Here is a 26,508-nt window from a genome sequence, read left to right on the forward strand (position 1 = left end):
AAGCCGATTTTATGTATGTACATAGCCATTGGAATTTGTGTAGACTACTCTTAATTTGGATTCACAATGTGTATGAATATAAAAAGTAAAATACTCTTAGTTCAGTTCTTCTGGTCAGTTTTTTAAAACTTTCATAATAGTTTTTATTTGTTTTAGAGCAAAGCATTTTATTCATTTATTGAATTTGTTTAGCTTGCGAAGCTAATAACAATTCTGTCAAGATCCAGGTCATCCAGAAAAAAACTGTATCTAGGGCATTAAATTCATACTGTAATCTTTCTGTTTGTGGGACAATGGGAAAGAAAATAGTTAAGAATTAACAGATTGGTCAGAAATAAACAACAAAGCAAATAACATGCATATGATAAATTGATGCACTTTTATATGCATCATTTATACGCATAGCCCTTGCTTGCTCCATCATGTCTCATGTTCCAGCTCTATCTGAACAATATATCCTCACTGCGTTTAAATGTATCCACCACGGGTACCTCTATATAGTCTCTTTTTCTTCGTCTTATGTATCCATATTACTTTCAGGTAGAAGACATTCCACATATATTTGAGATTATAATTGCCTAGAAAAATGGTGGGATTATTTGTACGCCATTTGATGCTTTCTTCAATCTCTTACTTCAAATGTCTTGTGAAAAACCACAAATTCAATTCAATAGTAAAATATCCTGCCAAAACTCTCCCTTGATGTTACATAAATGTTGAGCAAAACACAGACTATCAACAAGTTAAAATAAAAACGTGAATGTTTGTGATAAAAGAATGTGTAACTTTGGAACAACTATATGTTTTTTTTAAAAGATTGAATGAATAGCACAGTAAGGTGAGCATGAGAGTAGCTCTGAAGAAATTGTGATAAAAACTTTGGGTATGGGAATTTTGTGTAAGTGACACAAAAATGCCGGGCATGAAGTTGAAACATCCTCAAGAAGTTATATGCACAAACTCAGCAGGACCGAGAACTGTGATAAGAAATTAGATCTGGACAGTAGGGGAATGGGTAACAAGTAATAAATGCCTAGCAATCTTGTTATGGGTTTGCACTAAGACTTCCCAGAGAACTACAGAACCACAAAGACTGTGCCTAGGTCACTTTTGGCAAGGCCATGAGGAGAGTAAGCAAGAATAATTTCTGTACCTGGTCATGAAAACACAAATGACAAGTATTCTTGCATGAGGTGAGAGTATACATGCCTTAAAGGAAACTGTCATTATAAAAGAGCTATCCATGTCCTCTAGCATCGAATACATAAGGGCCAACATATACAGCAAGTAAATGAGGGCCCACTTATTTTCTCCAGGAATCCAAACCTAACAAAATACAAGAATGCACAGAAGCAGTCTTTTAAGTAAAAGATAATTGTTAGTATTCCGCCTTCCCATGACTTAAACAAAATTTCAGGAGAAGCCCAACAAACGTGATTAAATAGATTAGCGAAATAAAGGGATCGGTTGATTCCACAAAGTTTTCTCAAAGTTTACAAACCCTCAGTAGGATCAGTGAAAAATGGAACTAGGTTACAGGTTAAAGTTTTTTGTTCACAATCAAATTTTAAACTCTAGAAAAAACAGTAAAAGCACATCTATAGGTTCTTAGGGCAGACTCTCTGAGTATAGGGACACATAGGGAAATAATTTCCGAGTGTAACCATCTTCTGGCAATGAAACCTGTGCATTTTTAAAAAGCAAACACTTTATGTTTTTGCACCATCCGGTCTCTTTAAATTACTTTTCTTGTCTCCCCTCCTCTTGGCACAAAGAGTTCTCTTGCTGCTCAGCAGGAGAACCCTTTATGATGTGCTCTCCTGGTGACCTCATGTGTGGAAAGATATTGCAGCCTGAGTGGCCACCCAGCCAACTCCTTAAAAAGAACAGTGTCATGACTGACAGTTACACTAAACCAATTGCTGATCAGTAAGTGAATATAACTTTGAGCAACCCGTGATTGAGCGGGGTTGACCGTTTGCCCCTCTCTTTGTAGAGATGATATTAGCATTGAGAGTCACCTAAAGCCACCACAGACAGAGTTTAGGAGAAAATGTGTTGGACAAGAAAGTTAATGTTTCACAAGGATTTTTTTATCTTGATTACAAACATTTGGAAGGCATATGGTGATAGTATTGCAGTTTGTTATTAAAAGGGTGTTCTAGATAAATTATTTGTTATTGTTACAGAGACCAAAAGTTCTTGGATCTGCTGCAAAAGAAGAGGAGTCTTTCCCTTCTATTCCAAAACCTCCTTTGCACCCAGTGGATGTAAGAAGGATCAGCAACTCTCGTGCACGCTTATTTAAAACTGGTTCTCAAGGATCTCTCTTGCCAGACAAAGGATTTCATCCTGAAGAAGGTAAGAACATACTGGTACTTTTCTAGTCACCTGCAAATGGGGTATTTTGCCCATCCATGAGCGACATAGACATTATGAGCATCTATTTCTGATACATGTTTTTAGTATGTCTGTCGATTGCTACAGTACATGAGGCCATGGCCACACTAGGGTCCATTTTGTATTGGCTCTACTTGAGTGGTACCTCAGATGGGAGATTGAACAGAGAGCACAAACAGCAGATGTGAATTGAAGGGCATTCCCCCAAAACACTGCAGGGATCTTTTGCAGTGGGTCAGACAGAGGAGTGTTAAGGAAAGAGACAAGCAGTCCGTTGAAACTCACAAGCTTCCCCATGCTCCTTTCTGGCCCATTGTTTCCTGGAAGGGGCTACCGCCACAGTTTAACAGGTAGTTAAGCGAGACTGCCTCCCTTTCCTTTATGCTTATGTTTTGGGTTAGTCCTGACAGAAGACTCTCTGATCCCTTGTTCATTTCTACTCACATGTTTGACAAAGGTCATGGCTGGACTAGTCTTTGTGGAAATAATAAAATTGCAGAACTACCCAGAAATGGTCACTGAACAGAACGGCTGGAATACACAAAACCTGTGTGCAAGTTAGTTATAAAGACAGTCAGAAATTTCTAGTACAGATGCATGACCAGAAGCCTAGAATTCCAGAGGCATTGCTACCAGTGGTGCACCTCTTGCAATACACCGGGGCCAGTGGTGAGAGGGTCGAACTACAACAGCCCCATGAGCCCAAAAAGGGCATCTAAATATCCCACTGGATTTCCAAAGGTGCTGTGTGTTCAAACACAAAGGTTAAATGTCAGTCTAGTCCCCTGACAAATTGCTGCTTATTGTTTAAATATGAGACTTGGGGTTTACTTTTCTTTCACTTACGGCAAAGTTTGAGCATTTTGTAAAGTGAATTATGTGACAGTTTTGCTGGTGTGAAAGGGAAACCTGTAATATGTTGTTTTCTTCCAACACATCAATCTTTAAATACCTATTAATTAACAGTACAAATACTTAAAAATTAACTAGCATGTAGGAAAGCATAAATGAAGCTCTTTTTGTAATTTTTAAAGGTAATGGAAACAAAGATTTTGTTCGGATCAAAATAAATCAAGGCACTTTACTTGGTGATGCACAAATGGCTATGCCCAAATTTCTTCACTCAATTGGTTGTGCATTATATAGTTTTATCAGTAAAACTGTATTTCTGTTCAAATGTAGTGGTCATTTCAGTGGAAACGTTGCTGTCTGTTAATGATAGTGGCTACCACACTATGCTTTAATGATGTATTTGTGACAGCTTACTCCTAAATGCAAGATACTACACCATTACCACTTTTCTGCTAAATGGACTTGGCACATTTGTAACAGTTGTTCTTTGTGTGATGCTTGGATTTTTCAGAATCCCTGTGGGTTCACTACCTGCTAGGGCCACAGGAGCTCTTACTGCACAAGGAGCTTGCTGCTAGCTCTGTCTGGTTTCTTCAGCGGAAGGAGTCAAACTCCAAGCAGAAGAATTCACTGAAGCACCTGTGGGGGCACTGCAGAGGCCTCATTGCATGAGTAGGTAATGGCTGAGCAAGGCTCATACTAATTTCTGGAACTGTAGAGTGCCGCTTTCAGCCCTAGCTACCTACCAACAGTAGATTTAAAAAAATAAGTGATGTCTATGTTGCTGGGTGTCTTCTGAAGACAAGATGAAACCGTAATAACTGTGTTTAGCCTGACGGATGAAGGGCAAATTATGGCAGTTAGTAAAAGAACATCGACTTAGGGCAGAGTGCTGGAACTGAGGAAATAAATGATTTGAGTGTTTCTTTCATTTTATGGTAAAAATACACAGGTAACTTCAAAACAACGTCTTCGTGTTGATAATGCACAATTCCTCCTTATTTTGTACCAGACGTAGGAATAGTTATCTTTTAAAGACTCCTGGAAATCTGCCAGAATCTCAGAAAACAAGATGTTGTTTCCCCGAGCGAGATGCTGAGAAGAGGGGAACTAGATTAATAGTTATAAACAGTATACTGTAGTAGAAATGAGCAGCCCAACAAATTAATAAGGAGAGCCAAGCCAAGGGCCTTTTTTGGCTGTAAGATCCCAGGCACAAGCTGAACGATGGGAAAATTTGGTATTGAAATCACACTACCAATATTAAATAAAACTATGAAAAAGTGTCTTCAAAATTTTAAGAAGTATATTTCTTTGACAAGCTTTTCACCTTAGTGCATCTGATTATATCACTGCATCAAGAGGTTTTTATTAAAACGTTATAAACATGGATTCTGATGGATACAACTACCTGTGGATTCCTCACCTAATGAATTTTCCCCATGTGCCAGCATCCAACTGAAATTTTCTTCTAGCTGTGCATGTCGACGAGGACGTCACAATTGCCCGACTCCCACGCGACGCCGTCTGACGTCATCCAGGCAATAAGAGGTCCTCATTGGCGTGCAGACATCAGTTCCCTTTTTTCCGTGCCTTCGAGTAACGGTTATTTCTTCAAGGCTCCAGGGAGCTACTGTTTCACTCCGAGTTTTACTATGTCTCAGCCACGTAAATCGGGTTTTAAACCCTGTAGCGAGTGTGGTGGCTGAATGTCGGTGACAGACCCACACGAAAATTGCTTGTGGTGTTTGAGTTCTGACCATGAAGTCGAGGAGTACGGTTCATGCCAGCATATGAATCCGAAAGCACTCAAAGAGCGGGAGGACAAGTTATTCTTATTGAAATCAAAGAAGAAGGAGAGACAGCACCATCGTAGGTCTTCCTCTAAGTCTTCGAAGTCGCACAGACGTCATCGAGACTCCCGGCGCCGGCATGGATCACGACGTCAGTCGAGTAAGGACCGATCCCGCTCGAGGTTACCATCAGCTCGACGCCGTAAGACATGGGAGGTTAGTCCGACGGTAACACCTCCACCTCAGACGACTCCTATTTCTGCTACATCTCTTCTATCTGTCTATGAGGTCGATCCTCATCAGGATCTGGCGTTTTCACCGGCGCAGACGGATATGCCCGAACCGTCGCCGGTGTCACCTCAGTCGCCGACTCCACAGGGATATCCGGCGTTCCCAGTGCCAGGTACAGACCCTTCCGCCTTTCTAAATGCGATGTTTGGCATTTTTGCCAACATGGCTCTGGGAGGTGGCCATCTGGACCTTCAGGTCCTTTGGCATATGACATGGGTGTTTCGGCTCTGACAGACCGACGCCCTTCATGCCTTTCCTTCCCATGGGAAGTGCTGGTTCGGCGCTGGTATCGATTGCGTCACCTAGAAGGCCTGTGATGCCGACGGCGTCTGCTGCCCCACCGCCAATGAGTTCACCACAACCTCATTCAACGTTGAAGAAGCCTACAGCACTGATGGATCCGGCGTCAGATGGATCCAAGGATCAATGCTGACCTAGGTCTTTGGCGTCAGCAAACGCCTTATCAACGCCGAGAATTGAGGCCAGGTTGTCCTCCAGTAGATTGGCTCTGAGGCTGCTTGAGGAGCAGGAATACAAGAGACAGTTCTTGGAAGAGGGTGAGATTGCAGAGCCCCTGGGAGACCTACAGGGCTTGGACACATTCCAGTGGGTTGGACACTTCCCCGGAGTGGGACCTGGCATCCCCTTGGGAGTACACCGAAGAGGCTGCATCTTTCCATTCGGTGGTGAGGAAGGCAGCAGATTTTCTTGCTCTTCCTCTTCCAGCTGCTGAAATAAAAACTAACATTCTCACTGAAGTGTTGCACCCTTCTTCAGCTGTGGCGGAGCCACTTCTTCCATTTAATGAGGCACTCGTTGACCCGATAATGGATGTGTGGAAGAAGCCTGTGACTTCGACAGCAGTGAATAGGTCTGTGGCAAGGAGGTATCGGGTGGCTCCTGGGGATCCAGGTTTCTTGTCAAAACATCCAACTCCAGAGCGGTGCAGGCCCCATGTTCCTCCTGCACAGCTCCAGGATCTTTTCCAGGGGTCCCTTCGGACAGGGAATCCAAGAGAATGGACCATCTGCAAAAAAGGCATTCTCTTCATGCAGCATGGCCCTGAAATCAACAAATGCAACCTGTATCTTGGGCAGGTACATCTATGCCCTAATGGACGAGGCCAAGACGACACATCCTGGATTGTTTCAGGAGTTCTGAACCTTTTGACGGACGCTCAGGTGGCAGCAACTCAGGTCATCCAATCTGGACTTGACACATCTGATTCTGTGGCCAGAGCAATGGGCATGTCCATAGCAACAAGAAGGCATGCCTGGCTACGATCTTCAGGATTCTCTCCCGATGTGCAGTCAACCCTACTTGACTTACCCTTTGATGGGAATAAACTCTTCGGGACAAAGGCTGACTCTGCCTTGGAGCAGTTCAAGGAGACTAGGGCCACTGCAAAGTCATTAGGCTTGCAGGCCTCCGTCTCCACTCCTTCACGAGCATTCAGGAGGTTCAGGTGGTTTGGGCGTGGCTCTTCCTTTCGAGGGAGATTTCAGCAGACAGGCCAGCAGGCTGCCTCTACTCACCCCTATAGATCGTATAGGGGAAGGGGTAGGGTTTGTACCAGAGGGGCCACCCAGCAGCACTCTGCCTCTTCCTCTTCCTCCGGAGGGGTGCAGCAGGGAAAGCAGCCTTAGTCCTCCATCAATCCCTTTGCATGCATCTCCTGTTTGAGGGAGATTATTGCAGTTTCTCCACATGTGGGAGTCAATAACATCGGACTCCTGGGTCACTGATATTGTGGGGGAAAGGCTATACTCTTCCCCTTTGGGAGTTTCCCACTCCCCTCCCTCCCCGCCCATCTTTCTGTTCGGAAGACCATCTCCTTTTATTACAACAGGAGGTTCTAGTCCTTTTGTTGAAAGGTGCAATAGAGTTGGTTCCAGAGCAGGAGAGGGGTCAGGGCTGTTATTCAAGATATTTCCTGATCCCCAAAAAGGATGGTCGGTTGAGGCCAATCCTGGACCTGAAGATTTTGAATTGGTTCCTCAAGCAGGAAAAGTTCAAAATGCTGACCCTAGCACAGGTGCTTTTGGCGTTGAACGAAGGGGATTGGATGGTGTCTGTCGACTTGCAGGATGCTTACTTTCATAACCTGATTCTCAAGTCGCACAGGAAGTATCTCCAGTTTGTGGTGGGATCGCACCACTATCAGTTTGCAGTCCTTCCGTTTGGTCTTACTTCAGCACCTCAAGTCTTCACGAAAGTGATGGCAGTGGTTGCAGCAGAGCGCAGGAGGAGGGGGATAGCAATATTCCCTTATCTGGACGATTGGTTGGTCAAAGCCAAGTCTCCGGAGCTCGTGCTGCGTCACCTGCAGTCGACAACCCAGTTGTTGTTCGGTGGGCTATTCACCTGGAGCCCTCTCAACGCCTCCTGTTCATAGGAGCAGTATGAGGCACAACATTGATTCGGGCCTTTCCTCTGCCGTAGTGGATTCAGGACATTCAGTCGTTGATTCCAATGTTCCAGAATGGAGCGGTCGTTCCAATCCTCAAGGTCCTTCGCCTGCTCGGTCTGGTCGCTTCTTGCATTCTGTTGGTCACTCATGCACGCTGGCACATGAGGGCTCTTCAGTGGTGCCTCCGCAGGCAGTGATTTCACCACAAAGGGGATCTCGAGGAATCGATAAGGATCTCCAGAGACCCTGCAACGGATCTTCGATGGTGGGCTGCGGTCGGCAACCTTTCTCAAGGAAGGCCGTTCTCGCTGCCACCTCCAGTGGCCACAGTGATAACGGACACCTCCACTCTAGGGTGGGGAGCTCATCTGGGGGACCTGGAGGTCAAAGGTCATTGGTCTCCAGTTGAACAGATGTTTCATATCAATCTGTTTAAATCGCGGGCGATACGTCTGGCTCTCAAGGCCTTCCTCCCTTCACTTCGCGGTCAGTCAGCCCAGGTCCTGACGGACAACACTACCGCGATGTAGTATATAAACAAGCAGGGAGGGGTGGGGTCGTACCTTCTCTGCAGAGAAGCTCTGCGACTCTGGTCCTGGGCACAGGACCATTGGATTTGCTTGGTAGCAAACCATCTGTGGACAGATTCAGTCGGCACATCTCGACCGATCACGAGTGGCGTCTTCATCCAGACCTGGTCCTTTACATCTTCCAGATGTGGGGGTTTCCTCAGATAGACCTCTTTGCCACTCAGGAGAACGTGCACTGCCCATCGTTCTGCAGGCTCCAGTATCCGGTGCAAGGAGCGTTAGGGGACGCGTTTCAGGTGTCCTGGTACCGCCAGTTGCTTTATGCGTTTCCCCCCAAACCTTTGATTCCTCGGGTTCTGAGGAAGATTCGCCAAGACCGGGCCCAAGTCATCTTAATAGCTCCGGATTGGCCAAGAAGGATGTGGTATTCAGATCTTCTCCAACTCTCACTGTGCCCTGCTCCGTCTCCCTCACAGGGCAGACCCCCTCTTGCAGTCGCAGGGGCAGGGTCTACACCCCCACCTCCAGAGCCTGCACCTACATGCCTGGAGATTGTACGGGGCAATATGAGTATTTTTCTGTTTGAATGATATATGAATTACTTGTTTGGAAATCAAGTAAGCACTTTTCAAGAAAATGTGTGTTTCATTTAAATAAAGTGTAGACTAAACCTTGTCTACTAGGAGGCTTTGCTTAACCACTGTTGCGGAAGTGAAGGGCTACACTTCCCCCACAGGGACCATCATTTTGAGTATATGTGTTCTGTTCAGTCAGAAAGTGAAGGAGCAATAAAGATACATTCATTTGTTCCTGCTAGAATAATCTAGTTACATATACGGTGTAATTAGAAGCCACAATGTTGGATAGGGTCAAAGAACAGGGTGCTTTGTCAATGAGGAGTTTATTTGCTTGCCTCCCTTGATTCATTTTGACCATACAACTTTATATCTGATAGAGACTTCTAGCGTCATATTCCTTACCTTACAATTCCCTGGTGTCCGCTTCGAATCCGGAATTTTTCTGCTGAGCAGTACCCTGCGCGTGGTGTCGGGTGGCATCGTTCGGATCCGCGTGCGTCGTCCAATTCCACGTGGCGTCAGTGTCATTGGAGTCATCTGTGATGTCACGGTCTTCTATATAGGCTCCACCCCTGCACGTGTACGTCAGTTATTTTCCTTCTGCGCCGGTTAAGCGCAGATCTGGAAAGAGCTACCCTTTTTTCCAACCGTTTTGTTGAAGTTTTTTTGATTCTCTGAACGATGTCTTTGAGGAAGACGGGATTCAAATCATATGGTGCATGCCATCGCACCATGTCGGTTACAGATCCTCACCAGGTGTGTCTTTATTGCCTGGAAAAGGACCACAACTCGAAGTCGTCTTCCGACTGTCAGGCCATGGCTCCGAAGGCCTTGAGGGAGAGATCTCTCAAGCTTCTAGCAGCCCGGCAACCGTCTTTGGTTAGCGCGTCTCCGAGGAGGTCACAGTCTCACTCTAGGAGGAGGTTGCGGCACCGCTCCAGGATCCCCAAGTCATCTTCCTTGCATTCGAGGTCTTCGGGGCATTCAAATAAGAGGCCGAAGAATAAGTCCAAGTGGACTTCGACCTTGTCACGCCTGTCGGTCGACGAGGCGTCCAGGGAACATCGACGTTCAAGCGCAGTTCCTCTGAGCCGTCTCCAGGGCCGACTCTGCATCTTCTCCCTTTTCCGAGGACCGGAGTGACCCCTGCTCAAATTAAAGAATTTTACGAGGCTATGCGCCTTGTTTATGAGTGCGCTGCACCCTCGGGTGGGTCTTAGGGTCCCACGGGGTCTGCAGGGGCCCCATCGGATTCTACGTCTGCGGCTTCGGCCTCGGCACTGTTGGAGACCCCGGGATCCGATAGCGGATAGTCGACCTCCTCTGGTGCCGGGCCCAATGTTGACACTTCCTCCACCACCGGCGCCCACCAGTGGTGGTAGCCCCATCCTTATTCCGGATGATCCGGATCTGGAACGATGTTGTACGCCACCGATTCCGACTTTGACAGCGCCATCTATGCCCAGATCAGTGCCTGAGGCCTATTCAGAACAGCCAGGCACAGAAGAGGATTGGAGGGGTCTGAGGACCCTGTAGAGTATGGATTCGATCATGAACAGGACTGGTATGAGGATCTAGGGGAAGCCAGTGGACTGGATACTTCTCCAGATGCTGGTATGCTCTCTCCTCCCGCTGTAGCTATGGAGGAGAGTGCATCTTATGCAATGGTGGTGCGTAGGACAGCTGAGGTCTTGGACCTAGATTTGCTTATGGTGCCAGTCAGGACTAATCTCCTGACGGAGGTGCATCAGATGGGGGTTGCTACATCGGAGCCGATGTTACCCTTCAGTGAAGCCCTTACAGATATCCTTCTGGGTACATGGTTCAAACCCAGCACAGGGGATCCTGTGAATAGGACAATTGGCCGCCGCCATAGACCTGCTCCAAATGACCCTAGTTTCCTCACCCAACACCCCACCCCAGAGAGCTTGGTGGCCCAAGCCTCCACTTCCCGTGGTGCTTACCCTTCCGCTCCCCGGGTAGGGAATCCAAGAGGCCGGACCAACTTGAAAAGAGGATGTTTTCTTCCCCCAGCCTGGCTTTGAGATCAGTAAACACCTCCTGCCTATTGGGCCAGTTTATCCATACTTTATGGGATACGGTGGTACAGGTGCTGCCCCAGGTCCTGGAGGCCGTACGGAACACTCTCACCCAAGCTGTGAAGGATGGGAGAGATGCAGTCAAGTTTACTATCAGGTGTGGCTTGGACACGACCGACTTCCTGGATAGGGCGATTTCTTTGACAGTGGCCCTCTGTCTCCATGCCTGGCTCCGTTCTACTGGCTTTTCAGGGGATGTCCAGTCGAGTTTGATGGACATGCGGAAGGTAGGCAGAGGTTCCCTGTGCCTCTCCCACGCTTGGCTAAAACGGCGAGATACTGTTTAACTGAATTTTAATGTTAATGTGAATTGTGAAACTTTGAATCTGATGAACTGAAACTGAATTGAAATTGCACTTTGCACTTTGCACCTGAAGGAGCTAGACGCTCGTTTTTAATATAAAGAAAACTCGTTTTTATTGCCGCCATTTTGGGGGTTAGCACTCTAGCTTCTATTGCTAGAGAGCTATTTAGTCACACTATAATCGCGGCGCGCAGCGGAAGGTAGGCAGAGGTTCCCTGTGCCTCTCCCACACTTGGCTAAAACTTCGAGATACTGTTTAACTGAATTTTAATGTTAATGTGAATTGTGAAACTTTGAATCTGATGAACTGAAACTGAATTGAAATTGCACTTTGCACTTTGCACCTGAAGGAGCTAGACGCTCGTTTTTAATATAAAGAAAACTCGTTTTTATTGCCGCCATTTTGGGGGTTAGCACTCTAGCTTCTATTGCTAGAGAGCTATTTAGTCACACTATGATCGCGGCGCGCAGCGGAAGGTAGGCAGAGGTTCCCTGTGCCTCTCCCACGCTTGGCTAAAACGGCGAGATACTGTTTAACTGAATTTTAATGTTAATGTGAATTGTGAAACTTTGAATCTGATGAACTGAAACTGAATTGAAATTGCACTTTGCACTTTGCACCTGAAGGAGCTAGACGCTCGTTTTTAATATAAAGAAAACTCGTTTTTATTGCCGCCATTTTGGGGGTTAGCACTCTAGCTTCTATTGCTAGAGAGCTATTTAGTCACACTATGATCGCGGCGCGCAGCGGAAGGTAGGCAGAGGTTCCCTGTGCCTCTCCCACGCTTGGCTAAAACGGCGAGATACTGTTTAACTGAATTTTAATGTTAATGTGAATTGTGAAACTTTGAATCTGATGAACTGAAACTGAATTGAAATTGCACTTTGCACTTTGCACCTGAAGGAGCTAGACGCTCGTTTTTAATATAAAGAAAACTCGTTTTTATTGCCGCCATTTTGGGGGTTAGCACTCTAGCTTCTATTGCTAGAGAGCTATTTAGTCACACTAGGATCGCGGCGCGCAGCGGACGCGCGCAGCGGACGCGCGCAGCGGGCGCGCCAATGGCGCGCCAAAGGCAAGCCCATCTGCGCCCGTCCGCGCCAGAACGAGCCAAGAGCCAAGAAATTATGCCCAAGTCCTATCTGAAAAGGTAGTTATCACTTACTCTAAAGATGAATTACTTCTCCTGAACAATAAATCTCATGCCCTGTGTAGTAAAAGCCTAGACCCACATAAGGTCAAATTTAGATGCCCCAGGTGTGCATGGTCACTCAATATGCACACAGACCATCGACAAGCGGAGAATTCTGATAAATTACCCATTTTCCTACTTAATTGTCGCTCATTAGGAGCTCATATAATGGATATTCATCTTTTAATTGCACAAATTAAACCCCTGGCCTTGTTTCTAACAGAAACCTGGCTGGATGAAAGCTCTGCTCCAGATGTCGCTATGGCCCTTCCCACAGGCTATAAGATCAGTAGAGTGGACAGACCTAGTAGAGGGGGAGGCATGGCAGTCATTTTCAGAGACACGTGTAAGATCAATACCGCTCCCACCCTAATCAAAGACTGCGAGAGTATGTCGTTCGCCATCAATGTGAACCCTCATTACACCCTTTCGGGTGTTTTGATTTACCGTCCACCTGGTCCCATGGGAGATTTCATAATGTCACTAGCAGAAAACATTTCACAACTAATATACACTAAACCAAACTTCTTAGTGCTGGGTGACTTTAATCTACATGCTGAGAATACAGATAATGCGTCCACTAAGATGCTGATAGCAGACATGAATGCATGTGACTTAATACAACTTATTCAAGGCCCTACTCATGTTAAGGGTCATACACTTGATCTGGTTTTCTCTAATGACCCAAGTATAAAATTTCTATCATCTTGCCCGCTAGCATGGTCGGATCACTTCCTTCTAGAAATGGAAGTACATATCACTCACTACAGGATCACCCACATGGGGGCACCCCCCCGCAGAAGGAAATGGCACAGATTAAAATCCACAGATTTCATCTCCGCTTTGGAGAAAAATAGACCAGGAAGTATAAATATAAATAACATAACAGATTTTTCGCACTCTGTTAATAAATGGATAGAGGACAGCCTAGAGGAGATTATACCTCTCTCCTCGTCCAAAAGCACCCATCGAAAGAAGTCGGCTCCATGGTACAATGCTTGCCTATTAGAGAAGAAAAGAGAGTGTAGGAAGCAAGAGAGGAGATGGAGATGCACCCAAGATGAATCCATGAAAAGGGACTATAAAAATCTGATTCGAGAATATCATTTGGAAATTAAAAAAACTCAGGCGACCTATTACTCAGGAAAAATCGAAGCAGCAGCTAATTCACCCAAGGAGATCTTTAATGCCCTAAAAGATCTTATTCATCCAAGGGAGGAAGCAGAAATTAGGGACTCCCCTCAACAACATGTAGAAGATCTGGCTAGTTTTTTTCTAAAGAAAATTCAGAATATTTATCTAGCCTTCCCCAATTCCCCTAGTAAAGATCAGAAGAGGATGAGCCAAGAGGTCGGGGAGGCAACTCTTCTCACAAACTTTACACCTATCAGTTTGGACAGAGTTATCAACTTACTGAGCTCAACGAAATCGGGCTCCCCACTAGATCCTGCCCCCCCCCCAGATCTTATCCTTGGGAATTTCAGTATTAGGGCCGATAATAAAGAAACTTATTAACACCTCACTGAGTGACGGCACTGTACCTGACCACTGGAAACAAGCCATTGTCAAGCCTCTCTTGAAGAAAACTAATCTAGATCCTAAGATTCTGAGCAACTATAGACCAATCTCATAACTGCCTCTAATTGCCAAACTTGCGGAGAAACACGTACACTCTCAGTTATCCACGCTCCTGGAAGAAAATAAACTTATACACCCTACCCAGATGGGTTTTAGACCTAAACATGGCACAGAAACCGCACTGATTGCCATTACAGAAGAAGCAAGGAAGAGGATGGATAAAGGTATGGAAACCGCGATTATCCTCCTTGACCTAAGTGCGGCCTTCGATACAGTTGACCTAAAAATCCTCATAGACAGATTGCGAGGATGTGGAATTGCCGGAACCGCGTTAGACTGGATTTGCTCCTTTTTATATGGGAGGTCATTTCAGGTACTCGATAGAGAGTATATCTCTAGGAGCACCTTCAGTAGCTGTGGTGGTCCTCAGGGCTCGGCCTTAAGTCCATTACTTTTTAACATCTATATGCGGCCACTAGCAGGTATAGTTGAGCCTTTCGGACTGAATCTAGTATCATATGCAGATGATACGCAACTGATAGTCTCCTTTTCCAAGGCCCGACCAGATATGGGCTCAGCACTAGGTCCTTGTATGAAAGCAGTTGCAACCTGGATGTCTGAAAGTAAATTAAAGCTCAACGATGACAAAACTGAAGTTATGTTTTTTGGAAATAAAATTCCCCCTTTCAATTCCAGCCTACTGAGAGGGGTGCCTACCCTCCCACCCCCTAAATGTCTCATTAAAAGCTTAGGGGTATGGCTGGACCCTCTTCTCTCAATGGCCCAACATGCAAATAGAATAGTAGGAACTGCTTTTGCTCTGCTAAGGACCCTGAGGAAGGTTTTAACTATTTTACCATTCTCAGCCAGAAGAATGGTTGTCCAGGCACTGATAGGCGCTCGGATTGACTATGGCAATGCTTTGTTTATAGGCTCCCCGAAATATGTAATTCATAGATTACAAAGGGTACAAAATGCTGCGGCTCGTCTGCTACTAAATATTCCTAAACAAAATTCGATACGGCCAGGAATTGTCTCCCTACACTGGCTCCCGGTAGCGGAAAGGATTCAGTTCAAGACCCTGTGCCACTTTCATAGATCCATATTTGATAAGGGACCTGAAATGCTGAAAACACTGGCACAGGTTTACATTCCAGCCAGGCCACTTAGATCCTCCTCAGCTAATCTGGCCATAATTCCAACAACGAGGAAAGCCAGATGGGGAGGAAGATCGTTAGCATACCAAGGCACTTTGCTTTGGAATAATCTCCCCCTCAAGATGAGAGTAAACCCTCAAGAGATGTCGTTTAGGAAGGAACTGAAGACTTGGCTATTTAAAATTTAAATCCCTTGTATAAACATAAACAGTATGTCACCGCTATGGCAGTATAAGCGATACGAGGCCGTTGGGCAGTTAGGCGCTATATAAACCATTATAACATAACATAACATGCCTTTTGATGGCTCTCGCCTTTTTGGTGAGAAGGCAGACTCTGCGCTTGAGAGGTTCAAGGATTCTCGAGCTGCGGCCAGATCCTTGGGCCTGTCAGCACCGACTCGTCAGCAGTCTGTCTTTTGTCCCTTCCGAGGTTTCGGAAGGGGTGCGGTACCATGCCAGCCACAAGTTGGCCACCGTCCTCCGGCTTCCCAGCATCCCATGCGAGGACGAGGTCATGGTACCGTCAGACCCAGATGGTCTGGCCAGAGGTTGGCCACCACACCCCCCCCTCTTCCACAGTGCCCAAGCCCTCCTAGTGTGGTTCTGCAAGACCATGTCTGACCAGTTGGAGGGAGGATTCAGTTTCATCTCCCTCACTGGCAATCCATCACATCGGACAAATGGGTCTTGAGGATCATACTGAAGGGTTATTCCTTCCCGTTCCAGTCTTTCCCTCCCTCTATCCCTCTAGTAAAAGAACGGCTGATGGGGGATCACTTGGTTTTACTCCGCAAGGAAGTTATGGCTCTCTTGGCCAAGGGAGCCATAGAAAGAGTCCCAATGTCAGAAGTAGGCAGTGGTTGTTATTCCCGCTACTTTCTGATTCCCAAAAAGAACAAGGGCCTTCGCCCTATCCCGGATTTAAGGGACATCAATCTCTTCCTCAAAAAGGAGAAATTCACGATGCTCATTCTTGCTCAGGTCTTGTGTGCCCTAGACCAAGAAGACTGGATGATAGCGTTGGACTTGCAGGATGCGTATTTTCACATCCCCATCCTGCTCGCCCACAGGCGTTACTTGCGGTTCAAGGTGGACCATGAGCACTTTCAGTTTACCGTGCTCCCTTTCAGTCTCACCAGTGCCCCTCGGGTGTTCACGAAAGTGATGGCGGTGGTGGCAGCTCATCTGCGCAGGTTAGGGATGTCAGTCTTCCCATACCTAGACGATTGGCTGTTGAAGGCTCTGATGCCCCGGACTCTCGTCACCCACCTCCAGACGACGGGGGACCTCTTGTACTCACTGGGGTTCACCAAAAATGTGCCAAAGTCACACCTGACTCCCTCTCAGAAGCTCACTTTCATTGGAGCTGTTCTGGACACAGTGCGGTATCGGGCCTATCCTCCCGAGCAGCGAGTCCAGGATATTCAGGTTATGATACTGATGTTTCGGGATCTATCCTAGACTTCGGTGAGACAGACAGACTCTGAGGCTGTTGGGACTCATAGCTTCCTGCATCCTATTGGTCAAGCATGTCAGATGGCATATGAGGGCTCTGCAGTGGGACCTGAAGTTCCAGTGGGCACAGAATCAGGGAAATCTTACCGACGTGGTTCAGATCTCGGAGGAACTGCAAAGGATCTGCAGTGGTGGTTAGTGAACTGCGATTGGGTCAAAGGCAGACTCATCTCCCTTCCCCAACCAGATGTCACAGTAGTGACAGATGTGTCATTTCTGGGATTGGGTGGCCTTCTGAAAGAGGTGGAGATCAGGAGTCTTGGGTCTCCTGTGGAATCTGGGCTCTGTATCAACTTGTTGGAGCTTCGGGCTATCCGGCTAGCATTAAAGGCATTTCTTCCTGTTCTGAAAGGGAAGGTAGTGCAGGTGTTCACGGACAATACTACCACACCGTGGTACTGCAACAAGCAGGGCGGTGTGGGGTCATGGACTTTTTGTCAAGAGGCTCTACATCTCTGGACACGGCTGGAACCATAACCCTGGTGGTTCAACACCTGGTAGGTTTTCTGAACGCCAGGGCAGACTAACTCAGCCGACGATGCTTAGTGGATCATGAATGGTGTGTCCATTCGGAGGTGGTGCAAGGACTCTTTCAGCAGTGGGGAGAGCCTTGGTTAGATCTGTTCGCCTCCGAAGAGAACGCGCAAAGTCAGCAGTATTGCGCTTTGGAGTTTCCAAGGCGGCTATAGTTAGGCAACGCTTTTCGTCACAAGTGGAGCTCAGGCCTCTTGTACACCTTTCTGCCCATACCACTTTTGCCCAGAGTTCTCAAGAAAATCAAGAACGACCGTGCCCAAGTAATCCTAGTGGCTCCAGATTGGGCACCAAGAGTCTGGTATCCAGATATTCTCAAAATGAGCATCCATCCTCCAATCAGGTTGCCTCTTCAGGAGGATCTTCTGTCGCAGCAGCAGGGGAAGGTTCTCCACCCGAACCTGTCAACTCTGTGGCTTCTTGCGTGGATATTGAGCGGTGACAGTTGATGGTTTATGACCTCCCTCCCGAGGTCTGTGATGTCATTTTGGCAGCCAGGCATCTCTCTACTAAGTCAGTTTACGTCTGCCATTGGAAACGCTTTGTATCTTATTGTACAGAGAAGTATCTTTCTAATATCCTTCGGTTCATTCTGTCACTCGCCCAACAGGGTTCCTCATAGGGACTCTTAAGGGCTATCTTTCTACCTTATCGGCTTTTCTTCACTTACCTTATCAACAGTCTTTGTTTAAATCTTCTGTTGTACAGAGATTCTTAAAAGGGCTTGTACATATGTTTCCACCTACGTCTTTTGTGATGCCCCAGTGGGAGCTTAATCTAGTGCTTACTTTTCTAATGTGTGCTCCTTTTGAGTCTTTACATAACTGTCCTCTCCAGCTGCTCACTATCAAAACAGCCTTCTTAGTAGCAATCACATCTGCCAGGAGGGTGAGTGAGATGCAGGCTTTATCATCAAAACCGCTGTATCTCATGATATATCCTGATAAGGTAATCCTCAGAACTTGTGCCTCTTTCCTCCCCAAGGTGGTGACCTCTTTCCATCTGGGTCAAAATATCACCCTGCCCACCTTCTTTGCTCCACCGCACCCCTCTAAAGAAGAGGAGCATCTCCATCGGCTGGACCAAAAAAAAGCATTATTGTTCTACCTTGACTGCACAAAAGAGTTCTGGGTGGACGACCAACTCTTTTTGGGGTACGTTGGTGCAAAGAAGGTACAGGCAGTCCAGAAACTAACCATTTTGCGCTGGGTCATTCTCTATATTTATATTTGCTATGCTTTGGCCGAGAAGCAGCTTCCTGAGGGCTTGAGAGCTCCCTCTACCTGAGGGATAGCTACTACCACCGCGTTAGCTCAAGGCGTGCCGGTGCTGGATATCTGCCAGGTGGCAATGTGGGCTTCCTTGCACACGTTTGCAGAACACTTACGTCTAGATAGCCAGGTTAGAAGAGAGGGGCATTTTGCTCGCTCAGTCCTGCAAGACTTCCTTGTGTGAAGTATATCTTCGCAACCAACCACCAGGAGTTATAGCTTGGGTATCTATTTGAAGGTAAGGAATCTGCAGCTAGAAGTCTCTATCAGATGAACAAGTTACTTACCTTCAGTAACAAATTATCTGATAGAGACTCCTTGCGCAGGGTACTGCTCAGCAGAAAAATTCCAGATTCGAAGCTGTCGCCAGGGAATTCTAAGGTAGGGAAATCTGCAGCTAGATAGAGTCTCTACCAGATAATTTGTTACCGAAGGTAAGTAACTTGTTCATCAGGAAGTGGGCCTGATGACTTTTGGTGCTTTCTATACAAACAACTTGTCTTGATGATGACCCGTTTCTAATTAATTTTATTATTGGAGTTGAACATTGACAGAATTGAATGTGGACTGTTTGTTAAATTGACTGAGTATTTTTGACACTCCTATCATGGGTGTTGTACTTAAGACCACAAGATCCCTGTCACATGTGTATACATTTGTAAATAACACTAGTGCACTTTAAGCTCACCTTATTCACTTTCACTGCGCCGTCACTTATAAGGAGCACCTGTTTGAATGAGATAATAAATACTTGTTTTGAAATCAAGTAAGCACTTTTCAAGAAAATGTGTTTCATTTAAACAAAGTGTATGAACTACAGGCTAAACCTTGCCTACTAGGAGTCTTTCCTTAACTACTGTTGTGGAAGTGAAGGGCTACACTTCCCCCCACAAGGACCATCATTTTGAGTATGTGTTCTGTTCAGTCAGAAAGTGAAGGATCAATAAAGATGCCTTCAAATCTTGTTCTTTCTTATCTTGTGACATTTGTTCTGTGTTCAGAGACAGAGATTAAAAGTCAGTTTGTATTCTTACAATTCATTTTCCTTTTGACTGCAGAGTTCCAGGATTTTGTAATGTGAACCTTCTGACCTGCTGTACAAAGACTCTCAACATTCAAATACGTTAATCAACTGTATAACCATTTCAAAATATATTTCAGTAGTTTTGAAAGGCAATTTTTGTACTTCTGTGAAAAAATGTTACTTGGTAATGTGCAAAGGCGAAATATATATTTTTTTCGAAACCCAGTGTTCACAGATTATTATTAATACACTATATAGTTTTATCAGTAAAGCTGCAAGTTAGTGGGAAGGTTTTTGGGAATTTCTTGGATATTTACTGCCTGTAAATGACAGTGTGCTACCACATCATGCTTTAGTAATATATTTATTAAAAGTGAATGTTTAAACATAAACTCAGAAACACTCCTGCCCAGATGGCATTGCTAATATTAAACTAAGAGGCATGTCATGGATCATGTGTCCCTTGTATGTGGGCTAGATTCTTTTTATACATTGAGCAAACGTTTAGCATATTTAATCAAACAAAAGAGGGTTTTTTTGTACAGCAGAAATGCTGAGCTTATTTAATGGTGCATTTATAAGTTCGAATGCAGAAAAAGGTGACTCTATAAACTAAAATATTTGCGGAGGATCACACAATTTGAGACCCGCTTACGGGTCAAGTACATTACGGTTAGGTCGAGTAGATTATTTAAGTTACTTGACCTACCGGTTGAGCAACATTTTAATGATTTGTTGAGGCCTGACTGGCTAGCCCTGCGGTACCTCACATGTTCCATGTCTGTGAAGCAAGCTTGCACTGGCCCGGAGTACCATACTTGTTCCACATCTTTGAAGGAATCTTGCACTAGCCTTGCAATCCCACATTTGTTCCATGTCTTTGAAGGAAGCTTGCACTGAGTGGTCCTGCAGTACCATACTTGTTTGATGACTTTCAAGAAAGCTTGCTCTGGCAGGCACTGCAGTGCCATAATTGTTCGTTATCTTTGAAAGAAACTTGCACTGGGCTTACAGTACCACACTTTTCTGGTGTCTTTCAGGGAAGACTGTGATGCTCCTGTCCAGTGCTGTATGCCTCATGCATGTGAGCCAAGGACCCCCTGTGCTCTATCTCTGTGTGTTTTTGGTGTGGTCAAAAGACTGTTTGACTGTTTCATATTTGCCTCATATTTTCACAAAAATAATCCATAATCTTGTTTAGAGAAAATGGGCTTTGAATAAGCCCACTTCAGTTTTTCATCAGACAGATTTTAATTCACATATTAGTTCAGCTCTTCTTCAGAACAGCGCATATACAATTGCACAGTGCATCAGCCCTCTTCAGCCACTGGTTTTGTTTCCAATCTTTGGCTCTGCCTAGTGGACAACCGCTGGGCTTTAGGATGTCAGTCAGTTTGAGTAACGGTATTTTGCTTACTCGCTCTGTGCTACTCTGCATCCAGAAAAGACCAACATCTAGAGATATTTCCTTAAAGTTTATCCCCAATACCGAATGCAAATGCTGACTAGTGCTAATTGAGTAACTAGAGTACAAACAGCTGCGTGGCTATTGCTACTGGACCAGAACTTTCTTATGCAGAGCACCAGCCTCTCCTCCTGCATGCTTCAAGCCCGTACCACTGTCTTGAAATGATTTTCTGAATGCTGTGCATAGATTTTTTTTGTTTTTACTGTGAAACCATACTTTAAGCTTTTGTATTGAAGTACATGCCCTCCACATTTAGTTGCCATTTTTGTCTTACGTTACTTATTTTAGCAAATACTACCCTTGTAGTACAAAGAAAATAACTACTTTGCTCTTTAGAAGGCAAGTGGGATATTTTTGATGCCAAGACTCTTCCCTGCAAACATCTGGAAAGAACAGACTCACATAGTCTGCAGTGCTGGTCTAAGCGAGGATAGTTCGAGATTCGATAACCTCAGTGAATATTCAGGCTTCAGTGTAGCTTACCTCAACAAATTGAATGGTACTAGTGGCACCGTGCACCAGAAACTTAACCTGTGCCTTCTATGCCACCATCTAGCCAAACTCTACTCCTTCCTAGTGAGTGGTGTACCTTTGTGTGAGCAATGTACTTGTTTGACTGCGGGATAGCTGCCATGTTTATTGAATGCACTGTGAGGGGTGCGCCTGTGAGAATGCAATATTAACATTGTCTTTTGTGAGTGCAGGGTAAGTGGTCTACAGGTTGAAAGTTGTACCTCTGTGAATGCAGAGTGAGGCATATGCCAGTGTGAGTACACCAAGAGGGATATGCCTATTTATGTCTTTGTGTGCATGCACTTTACAGGAGCTAAACCTATTGCTTTTGCTAATACTTTTTAGGGATATGACTTTGACGTGCAGAAATAAAGTGCAGAGAGTGCAAATGAAATAGTGTGTGTATGAGAATGGTTAGTTTTGATATGGCAGATGCAGAGTCTGTCAAAGGATCTTCAGGAGTGTTGGGGGCAGCTGACAGACTAAGATGCCACATTAGTGAGGGGGCCCAGTTACTTTTCTTGCACTAGGGCACATGGTAATCTAGCTACACCACTGTGGGTTTCCATATTGGTAGTGACTGAAAGGTTCCTAAGAGAGCAAGCGCTGTGGTATCCACTACAAACTTCTCTTTGACAGTTCACTACTAATAACCTAGGGGAAACTTGAGAAGTCTGCCAAGTGAGGCTGCCTAGACCTTGCTTAAGAGAAGAGAGCTGACTGACTGCTTAAGAGGAGCCTGGAAGTGTCTTTTAATTAACGAGATTGGGTTGTGATGCAGCCAGTGCTAGATGACTAAGCTGTTGCTTTGAGGCCACAAGAGACCTGCACCACTGTGTGAGAAGTGAAAAGTATTGTCTTCCCATAATTTACTTATTTGAAACTTTGTCATGTTGTGGAGTGATGCTTTAAGTTGAACCTATTTGTACAAGATGTAGTTTAACTGTTTTTTTTTAGTTTGCAAATATCACAAAGGTACACAGTGCTGCAAGTCTGAGGTATTAATTAAAACTGCAATGCTAACACATTACATGAAGCACCAAAACCTGTTTCAACTAAATATGAAACGTTCTTAGACTATCACTGTTATGAGACTAATTATATCATTCATGCATATCTAGTTACTGGAGTCCGGGTCCAAGCGGGGGCTATAGAAAGGAGTGGGCACAAAATGCAACATATCAGTTGGCAGCAACTGCATAGGGTCTCTAACAAAGTAAAAGTGTAAACACTTCATGGCAGCTCTTATGACTTTGTGACAATGTATGGGAGTTAAATAGAGACAGGTGTGTTCTGCTGTATAGCTCAGTCATCACAGCAGCAGACTCAATCTGGATCACCATCCAAGGCTTCTAAAGTCTCAAAGTCATTAAATCCAGATCCTCACAAGGTGTGGTGGGTTGTGCAAAAAGGCGCGTTCTGCTCTCATACACAACTCACGGCCTGAACCTCTGTTGGGGGTGGAAGGATTCATGCAGGGAGGCAATATGGTATTGCCTCTGTTTGTGTAGTTGACAAGTGTCGATTCTTTGTTGTCCCCTATTATGGGGTTGAGGCTTACCTAAAATTCATCATTCATTGCAGCAAATATGTGGAACTTTATGCTCAAGGACTGGATCACAGCCTTCTCAGTGTTATAAAGGACAATGTGCATTTCTCTAGTTTTGGCATCCCACAGTGATCATTGTTTTTCCAATAAGAGAATTTTGAGTTTTAAAATAGAATGTCTTTTGTGATGAAACAAGATTATTGTTACTCCTATCCAATCCAAAGGCATCATATGTTTTTCTTTTCAGAGTCTTAAAGTGGCTGCAGGAGCTCTGTTTGTGGTTTTTGAGAGTATGTTTGGATAAGTCACAGAGCGGGGTGGCAATGGGGAGATTATAGCCTATAAGTATTATTACCTACATCCTCAATTCAAATATGGTTGCTTTTGTTTTGTTAGATATGCTAGGTGGTAAGATCAGGTGATAGTATTGATGGTTCAGTTCCTAAACTAAAAAGCTTAACAATTGTAGAGAAGTCAGCTCAGCAATTTCCATTCTAGTATAATTTTCTGGTTAATAAATGTATCAAAACCTTAATTTACATTTCCAGCTAAAGGCATATACTACATTGCAAGATAATTTAATATAATGTAAGATAATGCAAAATAATCCAAATCCAGCTCACAGTCTTATTAACAGTTCTAACTTTGATTTGCATGTGAGAAAACTGTTGACAATTGAGAATGGCACCTACATTTTACCTTACAATTCAGGTCCAGTGGACATTCTGAGAAACGCAAAACTGTGTGTTGAGAATAATATTATAAGTAAAACCAGTCAATTGCACAATGCAAATGCATTCCACTATAGACTAGGTCTGATATAAACATTAGAGGCCCTACATTAACTTGCAACTGCAGAGATGCATATTGTGTAAGATCATGTAATGTATGTGCAGTTGAATTCTGACCATACTAAGTAAAATTTAAATTATCTGTACTTAAAGGTATTTGCATACTTTCTGGAAAAAGTGTGTTATGTTTAGTATTAAGGGAAACATTAACATCTAGATAGTTATGAAGCAAAATAATAATAGGTGTTTAGAATCATCAGACCAATAACAGGTGTGTGTCAAATTAGATTTTAACGTTTTTATTATGATAGTAGAGGGACTACAGACTTGCTCCTTATAACTGTGTTTGTATGCCACACGCGATTCAATGTTTCCACAGTAATGAGGCATTATAACTACCCTCTTATTTTCATGTGACCCGATCATGCGCAAGCGGGACGCTTCCTATTGCTGTCACCTGGACAATGTTGCCCTTAGGGCAGGAATTTATATTTCGGCGAATGGCCTGTTGTTCTGCCAAGGGGATGGAGTAAAATATTTTGTCCCCTTGGTGGAGGGACTGTGTGCTGAGTTTATAAATGACTGCCAAGCTAGTGGCCATTTATAAAGCATTAGCAGGAATGTCCATCTTGGTGGTTCCTGTCAATACTCTTTGTTGTTTGGTGCAGGGCTCTGGCTTCATGATGGAGCCCTGCACCAAGCAGTTTTCTTTTTTATTTTCATAAAGAAAGTCCTGAAATGGGATTTTTTTTTTAAAGAAAAAAAAAAAATGCTCTCCCTCTCCCTAGGAGTTATCTTCTATGGCGTGGGGAGCAACACTCCTTTTTATTGTCCCTTACCATGAGGGTTTGCCTGGCAGTGACAGACAATAATAAATGGCAATATGTCTGCTCATCCTAATTGGGTGGGTGGACATATAGCCAATTCTTTGATGGCCCTTACTCCTGCGGGCCGCTGAAGAGGTTTGGCTATGGTGGCGATGGAGTAATCACCTCCATAGCCAAACCTATGGTACATCTGCATCTAAATCGGGTGGGAGGACCATTATCTTGGCAGTAAGCATACTCCTTCTCCCTTGTGGTGGACAATGCCTACCACCAAGATATATATCGGGCTCATAAACTGGCTCTGAAGAAAATAATAAGCTATTCAACTTCAAAAACTCTTCCTTAGGTGTACCTTCATTTTAACTAGGACATTTTTAGAGAACTGGGTAGCTTATAGTTTGTTGTCTAAGGGCCTGATTTATAGTTTGTCAGACGGAGTTTACCCCATCAGTAAAGGTAATGGAAAGTACCTTCACCAACCATGAGGCACCACTGTTCTCCATATTTAGAGATGGCTGCCGGTACTTCAGACAACTATCTACATTGCCAGGAACAGTTGTCATAGCTGTTCCTTTCAACGTTGGAAACATTTGACAGATGGGTGCAGTCAAACATGACAGTCGACCATCAAAAGCCTCATAAGTGTTTTTTTTGTTTATGAAAAACCAAAAATTAATACTCGTCCACACTGAATGTTTTCAGCTGGGGAGTGGGAGCCATGAAAAAAAAAAGACTTTAGTCCATCCTCCCTAAATAAGGTGGGTGGTATAAATGCCTTCCTCTGATAGCTCCTACTCTGTGGGGCCATCAGAAAAAGTATTCTTTCGACAGTGAAGTCAATGGAACACTTATTTCCTGCCTCTCTCTAAATGAGGCAGGCTGACCAAGGGTTTGGTGGATAGGGTTGTCTCATGTTTATGATTAATTACCATGTATACTAAACTTTAAGCAGACCCTACGTTAGTGAGGTAAGCCATCAACATTTCAATTGTCCTACAGTGGCTTGTCTGTTTATTTTGTTTAAATCTTAGCGGAACCTAACAGAAGCATAAGTAGCATGGTATGCCCAGGGTGTTTCTAACCATGTTACTGTAATGTCAAAAGATTTTTGTTAGTGTAAAAGTTATTAAAGCCATTTTGAAAGTGAAGTTTCTTAAAGCTCAAGTTTGTTTCATTGATACTGAAAATCTGCTGTGATCTCTTAGTTAAGAATGTTAATATTTTACAGCAACCTATGTTAAGATAAATCATTCTAGGACTTGCAAGTATCTGGTCTTTATTGGATAACGTATCTGAGTATTTGCCACAAAGGTTAGATTTCATAGTAGTCAAGTGTTTTTTGTGTGAGGGTTGACAAATGTGATGCTTTGTATTGTTGTGCAAGGATTAACATAGATTTGTGTCAAAAGCATTTGTCAAGTGCTAGCATTTAATAGCAAGACTGAAGAAGTGTTCAGCATGTAAGCTCCAAATCTTACAGGTATAAATCAGTTCTAGTCATTTGTATTCTAACTCAAGCACTTCTTGAAGAAAACATGCAGCATAAAATAGCAGTTTCCTTCAGAAATTGCTGCTATTTTTTGGACAAGCAATGTAGATAGCATTTTGACGGGAAACTTTTCCATAGTCAAGAGTTGCCAAACGCTGCCACTTTAAGCTTTGTTTGATTACTTGCCAGTGGATTTCAGTTTTTTGGCCAGTGTGATATGGGCAGCTAAAAGCAGCTGAGTGACAAAAGCTAGTGAAGAAGTCATATGTGTCACCAGGAATAGGAGATCGCAGAAGGAAAACCAGAGAGTCCTTCAAAAGTTGGATATTGCTTTATAGAC

At 44.4% G+C, this 26,508-nt stretch overlaps 1 protein-coding gene across 2 annotated transcripts in view; it reads left to right on the forward strand.

Moving 5' to 3' along the window:
• Positions 1-26,508, forward strand: part of ARMC2 (armadillo repeat containing 2) — a 450,139-nt gene that overhangs the window by 73,844 nt on the left and 349,787 nt on the right. For both annotated transcript variants that reach the window (XM_069235455.1, XM_069235454.1), the window contains exon 4: positions 2,190-2,361. In XM_069235455.1, coding sequence (XP_069091556.1) covers positions 2,190-2,361 — 172 coding nt within the window. The remainder of the gene's footprint in view (positions 1-2,189; positions 2,362-26,508) is intronic.

This window comes from Pleurodeles waltl, chromosome 5 (genome assembly GCF_031143425.1).
Source record: "Pleurodeles waltl isolate 20211129_DDA chromosome 5, aPleWal1.hap1.20221129, whole genome shotgun sequence".
In the NCBI taxonomy this organism is placed as follows: domain Eukaryota; kingdom Metazoa; phylum Chordata; class Amphibia; order Caudata; family Salamandridae; genus Pleurodeles; species Pleurodeles waltl.